A 9012-nucleotide genomic window follows, 5' to 3' on the forward strand; every position below is an offset into this window, starting at 1 on the left:
TTCGCTTCTTAAAGCATAGCATTTGAACAGCTACCTCAAAATGTTCATTTCTTTGGATGAAGGCTTTGCAACTTAAATAAGGCTAATTCCTCTGAGAGGGATAATACATTAAGTGGTTATCAGTTATTAACACCCCGTGTGTGTTCCCTTATCGGATTACTTCCCTTTGTGGTGGTAAGGGGTGGGAGTGGGTGAAGTGTGGTGAAGGAAGACTCGGGGATCAACAGGACATGGAATCAAGGTGAGTCCCAAACATGGGGTATTAGTCCAGTCTATAATAAGGATCAGTTTGACGATGAGTCTATACCGAGAGTCTCAACCTTGCTAATGCTGCGACCCTTTAATACAACTCTCCATGTTGTGGTGACCCCAACCAGAGACTTATTTTGTTGCTACTTCATAAGTATAATGTTGCTGCTATGGATTGTAATGTAAATATCTGTTATGCAGAATATCTGATAACTGATCCCCTTAAAAGGGGTCACAACGCACAGGTTGCGAACCACTGGATTAGACTAAACATGGGCTGAGTGGCAAGTGGCCTGTCGTTAGTCTGACTCATCTGCAGAAACAAGAGGCCCTCCACAGCAGTGTTTGCTGCGGGTGCTTAGGAGAGAGCAGAAAGCTGGTTGGTTGTCAAAAGCAACCTCTGATCTAAACAACGCTGAGTCTCCGGAATCCTGATGAAGCAGATGTTGGCTGAACTTGTGGAAGTCAAGAAGCAGGCAGCCAGTAGAGTCCACATGGGGCTTAAACATAACTCCTCTTAGAGATGCTTCCTCTGCGGAATCCTCCCTACCCGACCTTATCACACGGGAAGCTCCAATAAAGCGGCAGGAAGAACTCAACTCTCAGGTCTGACTTTCAGCATCACAGTCTGGTGTAAAAGAGACAGAGGCAGAAGCAGGTGCACATGACAACCAAAAAATATTCTCCCAGTCCGACCATTTCTCAAGGGCAGGCCCTACCCACATGCATTTCCCCTGTCATTTCCTCATCTTTTTTATACAGACTGGAAACCCAGCAGGAAGCCTGTCTATAGCCTGCGTGGCTGGGGCTCTGGGTGGACAGTGACAAAGAGATCGTGGAGAGGTGGGGACCCGGACGCCAGGATGGCTCTTTGGCACTGTCGCTGAATAACTCCTGAATAGCTTCGACTTAAAAGAAATCTCTTCCTGCGGGTCTAATGAGCCTCCCTGGGAAGCTCCCAATGTGAATGGGAATCACGACTTGACATAAACGGGAAAGATTATGTGTCAGCAGGACTGATTTGATTCTTAATGGAGTGTTAGTTTATTTGCTGTGATTTCACACTTCTGCCTTGGTCACAATGTCATATTGCGTTAATCCCTGAGACATTACTGCACAAGGTATTTTTTTTTATATACAAGGTGAATGAGAAATGGGGAATTTGTACTTTTTTTTATGTACATTCTCTTTATTCAAAGGACTAGCAGGAGGAAGATGGTAGATTTGACCATCAGAAACACGATTTCTTGAGGCTAAGTCGCAGTTTGGAATTTGGGCTCATGGATGGCGGCAGATTCTGGCCATATTTAGGGCTGTTTATGATCAGTGGGTTGCACAGCTTTATTCCCCTTTGAGACAGTAAATTTTGTGCATCTCTCAAGGCAAGCGTTTCCCTAAAAATCTGGGCTGAGATTTAAACATATGGAAGAAACACAAAAGATAAAAAGGGAGACGTCACTTTGCACCAACGAGTAAATTCCACTCGCCATTTATGTGCTTTTAAGTCTCCTAAGACAAGTTAGTTTTATCCCTTCAGAAGGCAATTTGATGTTCTCACTGGTGAACAGATGCATGCAGGCCACTGGGGGAAGTGAATCTCAGTGAACTCTGCTCGTGAATGAAATGTGAAAGACTTTAACCCTGAGACCAATCCCAAACAGAATTAGAGTCTTCCCCATCACACAGATCCTGGGAGGCTGCAGATGTTTGTGCTTCCCAGGAGAGATGCATGTGGGGCTCTGATCAGCTTTCCAAGGCCACCTTGCTGATGCTGCTGATGCTGCAGCCTAAGCTTTGCTGCTGCAGCAGTCCCTGGGTTAGTTTAGCAAGTGCCAGGACCACAGCGAGGAGGCAAAGAATGGAGAAGACAACAGCAGGGACCAATGGTTAGCAAGAAGGCTTTCTCCCCGAGGAATCCAGGCCACCCCTAATGTGTTAAGAGTCCCATGTGCCAAATGGATGCCCTTTTCCTCTCTGTCGTAAATACAATTACATCATAGAGGAGAAGTGAGATGGCCTCCAATCAGGGAGCATGTCGGCCTCCCAGGTCACAAGAGCTAGTTGGCCTGAGTGTCTTCACCATACTCCTGCAACAAATGTTTGATTTCCACAGTGCTAAAGACCACGAGGAATACATGCCCTCTGTTCTCCCAATAGCAAGTGTTCTAGTAAAGCAGAGGTCAAAAGAACAACATTCATTTTTACGAGTATGGAGTTTAGTGAAATTTCCGTTACCGGATATTTGAAGCTGCATTGTTCCCAAGTTCATGTAGAGCCTGTGGTTGAAGGAAATGAGGTTTCAAGGATATATAAAGATGAGCGCACATCCAGACATGCCCACATAGTAATATTTATCATTGTTAGTAACTCTGCATTCCATCCCTGGGTCAGACTATTAATTCTACACCCTACCACACCCTTTGCTAGTTTTTCCTTCCAGCAGAGATAAAGCTTTTCCTGCTTGGTCAATGGGCATCGCCAGCTTCTAAGACGGGGATTCACAAAGAGAGCAAACCCAGAAGTCATTGTGATTTAGATAACTACAGGTACCTACGTCTCTATGATCCAAACCGCTCTAAAGGTCAGGGTCTTCCCCATTTTACATTATGTCAGTCTTCCGAAAGACTCTGAACACCGTGTTTGTCATTGTATGCTAAGAAACTATGTGCCATTAATTATGATCTCTATTCCTTAAGGATTTGTGGTGCAGGAAGAGGCCCAAAGCCAGGAGATCCACCTTCACTATAACACGTACAGTCCCTGTGAACTTTCGCTTACCAAGTCACAGATAGGTCTGTTTTCAGATCTGTGAAGAATGGGGGGAGCTTTCCTGACTTCCGGGTTTCATTCCCTTACTAGCAAGCATGGAATGTAAATGTTACCCAAATTTTAGGTGACAAGAGTTTGACCCTTACTTCCACAGAGTTTAACTTGACAATCTGGTATGGCAGTTCGGTGTCTGTATTCTTAATCTACCCAGGCGGCCTACTGGACGCGAAGATTAATTCTATGTGTCCTATATTTGCTTACCATCTGAGGCCCTTGCTTTAGTCTTATAGAATGATCTTCAAATTAGAATTAATGGGAGGAACTTTGCAGTTGACTTAAATAAGTAGCTACAATCAGAGAGGAATTGAGAAGTCAGAGTCCAGCCAGATGAAATAATGCCCCGAGGAAACTCAGAGTTGTCCAGCTGTATAGAAAACCTCTTTATATTTAATGCAGAACAATCAAGACAAATTATTCATTGAAAATAGAGTAGATTGGGCTCAAAAGAGGAAGGGGAACAGAGATGTGCTACACCACTTATGCACGATTTCTGAAAATAAAAATAGTTAAAAGTCGGATCTCTTCTGGATTTTGTAGTCCCAATCTTTGGAGTGACGTGTGCGTTTTATTTCTAGATACCTGTGCACCTCTTGCATATTCTCTTGACAGGCTTTTGATCTCTGAAAATAAGAAAGTTTGGAATTTAAAATAATGAAATTTAAATTGATGAATATTCTACAGTTATTTTTGCCCCGTGGAAGTTTTGCTGTCTATAATTTCAATTTCCTAACTGTATTTTAATACAGTTTCACACAGAAATTAGGGTTTGTGCGTCTTCTGTCTATTGCAGTGCAGTAAGCAACTAAAATTTTGATAAATAAAATAAAAACACTTGTTTTTAAAATATGGTAAAAATAAGTTTTGTAGCTTTAAAAACAAAGTAATTAATATATCATAGGCTCTACGTAGAAGTGTTTTGAGTGTTTATCTACCAATGGTACATGTGTGTCTTCCATGTGTCATACTGAAACATATTTAAAAATAATAAACTGCTGATTAACAATTCCGTCATAGCCTAGTGATTGAAACTTGCATTATACTTACTATCTGTAAAGGTTTGGCAAGACCTAAGCACAGAAGACGACTTTGAGTTATGTAGCTTATTAGGGGGCATTTAAAGGTTGTTAATGAGATCGCCCTTGGTGCTTTCTCATTCATTTCCTCCCTATGTTTCTTTACTCCAAAAACATCTGCCATGGATGAAATACGGGGACTCAAGGGAGCAAAGAAAATGTGCATCACGTCTGAGATGAGGGAATCACCATCCATCTGTTAGCCAACTGGAAAAAAAATTTTTCTTTCTATTTCCATTCTTGTGCATATTTTTCTGCCAGGAGGGTGAAGCCGCCCCTGCCTTAACGGTAGCATTCCCTTTATACCCTACATATTTCTCCATCTCTGGTGAACTCCTTCACTACTGTCCGTGAAGATCGGCTTCCCTGGACTAAGAGTGTCAGCCCCAAGAGACAACCTTGGTGCAGTCATGCCACTGATGCTCAAGCTTGGGTTCCATCTGTAAGCAGTATGCATGCAGAATAGGATGTGTGGGGACTCCAGGCTCGACTCTGCATCTTTCCTCCCAGTCTCAGGGCCACCTGGTATCCAACTGACTCAATTGTTCTAGAGTCAAAGCACATCCTAGTGTAACTTATGTAATGCACATATGTGTGTGCTCCCTGTGGGTAATTACGGCTGCACTATATTCCTAAGACCAGCTAGCAACCCCTTCCCAGTCAGATCTTTGAAAAGACGACACGTCCTTACTCACTGTGCTTTGGGTATTTATGTGAAACACCCCCAACTTTGATGTCTCCTAAAACTGACCCTCGGCTAATTGGCAGCCTGCCGTGATTATTTCAATTTTCCTGGGACCAATTAAGTGGGCGCTGTAGAGGGAAGTGACAACAAAAATGTAAATTTAAAAAACCGATTCTAGAATCTGCTCATTGAGGGAGGAAGAAAAGCAAAGGCTCAATAAGGAGGGAGTGTGTGTGTGGGGGGGGTGCGGGTGAGACTGTGAGCTGCTGTTTCGCTAGATGAATACTGGTTCTTAAAATTCAGGCTGGACCGTGCTAACCTGAAAAGTACCCCCTGCTCCCATCAGTTACGTGCAACTGAAAAGGCAGCCTCCTAATCTGTGCAGGGAGAAATGGGAACTTATCGTGGCCAGCCCACTGACTCGCTGCTAGGCACCTGTTTGGTTGGCAAATACTTTGTACCCAGACCTTCACGCTCAGAACACCTCCACACCTGCAGTTAGGCGTCAGCCAGCAGGTAGTCTCAGCAGATCTTTCTCACTCCTGATCAACTCACCGAAGCCAGGACCCTCTGCAGCACTCCCGCCGGAGGCTGTCCTCTCCCGGTAAGGGCTAAGAAGAGCCCTTCCCCCAACCAGCACCAGGATCTGGAAAAGGAATCTCAGTGGTGCTACGGAAGGCCCAAAGCTAAAGGTGAGGGACAGGCGGGGACCCGCTAAGCTACCTACCTACTCGGTTCCCTCCTCACTCACCTACGAGTCTGCTCCTCTAGCGGGAGGCCGGCGGCCAGGTGAGGTTACCTGGGAGCCCCAGAAGCCCCGAGGGGCGCTGCAGTCCTTGATGTCCCCAGCCCCGGCGCAGCGGGGGACTCCAGACCGTCTCCTCCTCCCTCCCAACCCCCCGCGGCGCGCGGCCGCGGCCCCTCGGGCTCCGACGCTCGGCGACAGCGGCACGCCGCGCTCTGCTCCCCTCCGCCGACCTGGCGTGACGCAGGCGGAGACTACTTAAGGGCGGATTAGAGGCGGTGGCCGCGGATTCCCCAGCCCCGCAGCCAGCACTGCGCGCCGCAGCAGAGCGGGAGCGCCAGGTGCCCGCTCCAGTGACAGGCACCGGGGACGGTGCGCCGACCCTCCCTCAGACTGCAAGATCGCCGGGAAGGCGGCGCAGAGACCGGTCTCCCGCGGGCAGGAGCTCGGCCACCTGCACGCTGCCACCCAGCCCCGCCCCTCGCCGGAAGACTGCGGGAGTCCACCTGACCCCCGGACGGCAGCTAGGTGCTGGTCAGCTCCTCCGCACCGCGCCAAGAGCCCCATTGGTCCGGACGCGCTTAGATTGCTTTCCCTTTACTCACCCTTTTCAAGTGCAATAAAAGGGGGAGGGGCTCGTGGATTTTTTTTTTTTAAAGAAAGATTTTTTTGTTTGCTTCATAAATTGGGGGGCAATTCGCTCCTGGTCAGGAGGTGCGGCCCGGGGAGGGGCCAGGACCAGGAACGTGCCCGGTACTGCCCAGTCTTTGTCTGCTGCCTCCGGATGCACAGCGATGGGGGAATGGACCATCTTGGAGAGGCTGCTGGAAGCCGCGGTGCAGCAGCACTCCACTATGATCGGGAGGTAAGGGCACCGAGCCAGCCGTCAGTGGGCCCGTCGGGCGGCCCTTGGGAATACCTTCTCCTATCTCTAAGGACCCCCAGACCCCTAGCCGGCCCTCTGTCTCCTCCTCCCCATCCTCTGTCCAAGTGCCAGTGTTGCCTGCATTAAGGGATTACCCAAAGCCCAGTGACGCCCCCCTCCTCCAGTTACTCCTGACCAGCTCCCCCATACTTTCTCTATACAGCACCACAGGGGGAAGGGGTTCAAGCTTCCGTCATCAGAAAAGGACTTGTGGACTCAGTCCTGGTACCCCCTCTCTCCAGAGTCAGCGCCAGTCTCCATCTGGTTCCCTAAATAGATTCTACAAGGAAGGCAGAATTGCATTTGGACAGAGAAGGGCAAGTGGGGAGATGGATTTGCTCATCACAGCAGATGCATCGTTCTTTAACAGATATTTATTAAGCTAGACTTTGTCCTCCGGTAAAACTTAATGCCAGAGAGACACACACAGAGCTGGCTTCTTTTGGTGGGTAGTTATATCTATATTATGTATATATACACATATGTATGTACATGGATATATATTTATTTATTCATATTTATATCTACCTGCAGCTATCTATTTATGTATATAGACATGTGAATTTTGCGTTCATAACTGTTTCTATGGGCAATTAGGTTTTTATATGTCGAGACTAGGACTTACACATGTAGGGCTCAATACTCACCCCATGTGTAGACCCTCAAACACACATCCTCTGTAAAAGATTTTGCTTGCATTGGCCAGAGTAAAGATGTACTTAGAGTCTCTATACAGTCTTCATATAAAGCTGAAATAGACACATTACAAAAGGACCATTAAAAGTGTGTGAAATTCTGCAGAGGGGAGATCTTTGTAATATGAAGTATACCAGGCTTACCAGCCCCAAAACAGAAAAGAGATAAAGTTGTTTTCCAGGCTCTCAGTTCAGTACCACCCAAGGGTGGACAGCTCCCTCGCCCAAGGACCGGTAAACATTGAAAAAGTAAAGATCAGGGACTTGCCATTAGTGACTTAGCCTATGAGAACCTCTCTCCCCCCTCCTTTTCCTCTGCTCAGGATCCTGTTGACTGTGGTGGTGATCTTCCGGATACTCATTGTGGCCATTGTGGGGGAGACGGTGTACGATGATGAGCAGACCATGTTTGTGTGCAACACCCTGCAGCCCGGCTGTAACCAGGCCTGCTATGACCGCGCCTTTCCCATCTCCCATATCCGTTACTGGGTCTTCCAGATCATAATGGTGTGCACCCCCAGTCTCTGTTTCATCACCTATTCAGTGCATCAGTCGGCCAAGCAGAGAGAACGCCGGTACTCTACCGTCTTCCTAGCCCTGGACAGAGACCCCACTGAGTCTATAGGGGGACCTGGAGGAACTGGGGTCGGGGGCAGTGGTGGGAGCAAGCGAGAAGATAAGAAGTTGCAAAATGCCATTGTGAACGGGGTGCTGCAGAACACAGAGAACACCAGCAAGGAGACAGAACCAGATTGCTTAGAGGTTAAAGAGCTGACTCCACACCCGTCAGGGCTGCGCACAGCAGCAAGGTCCAAGCTCCGAAGACAGGAAGGTATCTCCCGCTTCTACATCATCCAAGTGGTATTCCGAAATGCTCTGGAGATTGGGTTTCTGGTGGGCCAATACTTTCTATATGGCTTCAGTGTCCCAGGGTTGTATGAGTGTAACAGATACCCCTGCATCAAGGAGGTGGAATGTTATGTGTCTAGACCTACTGAGAAGACAGTCTTTCTGGTGTTCATGTTTGCTGTGAGCGGCATTTGTGTGGTGCTCAATCTGGCTGAACTGAACCATCTGGGATGGCGCAAGATCAAACTGGCTGTCCGGGGGGCCCAGGCCAAGAGAAAGTCAGTCTATGAGATACGTAACAAAGACCTGCCTCGAGTCAGTGTTCCCAATTTCGGCAGGACTCAGTCCAGTGATTCTGCCTATGTGTGAAAAAGGCAGGTTTGGCGAAGGCCTGCTGAGTGGCGAGGAGCCCCAAGGCAGATGATGGCTCGAGGGGAGCAGAACTGCCCTCACTTCTGTGATGCTCACTGTCAAGGTCTAAGATGCAGATATGAAGGGGTCTTCTTCAGCACAGAAAAAAGGTAGAACTGCCATCACATCTCACACCATCGATCAGTTCTACAGAGACAATTGGGAAGCATAACAAGATGACTGAGCTGGACTTCCTTGGGCCTTTCTCTTTAATGGCCCTTCCTGCTCCAGACGATAGTGGACTGGCGCAACTGCCAAGCAAGACTTAGCTCTGCTGAGCTCTGTATTCTGGTGAATGGCATGAGTCAACTACTCATTGATATAAAATTTGTGACCCATCTCAGCACATCCCTTTATCCTGGGCTGCAGAAAAGAAAACCATCCCTGAAGATCTTTCTCCCTCATCAGCATGCTCCTTCTCTCAAACCCAGGATAGCATGCCAGCTTTTCTGCTTCCTTGATCTGGCCTTATATTAGCCCTAACACAGCTCATCTGCAAGCTAGAGGGAATTACATGGGGTGCTTTTTGGATACTGGCCAGGGCAGAGGTT

At 47.7% G+C, this 9012-nt stretch overlaps 1 protein-coding gene across 1 annotated transcript; it reads left to right on the forward strand.

The window, feature by feature from the left end:
• The first annotated feature begins 6375 nt into the window (after nt 1–6375).
• Gjd2 (gap junction protein delta 2) lies at nt 6376–8419 on the forward strand. The gene is made up of 2 exons (XM_050132708.1): nt 6376–6446; nt 7525–8419. The coding sequence occupies exons 1-2, from the start codon at nt 6376–6378 to the stop codon at nt 8417–8419; spliced, it is 966 nt and encodes a 321-aa protein (XP_049988665.1).
• Nucleotides 8420–9012: the final 593 nt, after the last annotated feature.

This window comes from Alexandromys fortis, unplaced genomic scaffold, assembly GCF_014885135.2.
Source record: "Alexandromys fortis isolate MF-2015 unplaced genomic scaffold, M_Fortis_MF-2015_v1.1 scaffold_6, whole genome shotgun sequence".
In the NCBI taxonomy this organism is placed as follows: Eukaryota; Metazoa; Chordata; class Mammalia; order Rodentia; family Cricetidae; genus Alexandromys; species Alexandromys fortis.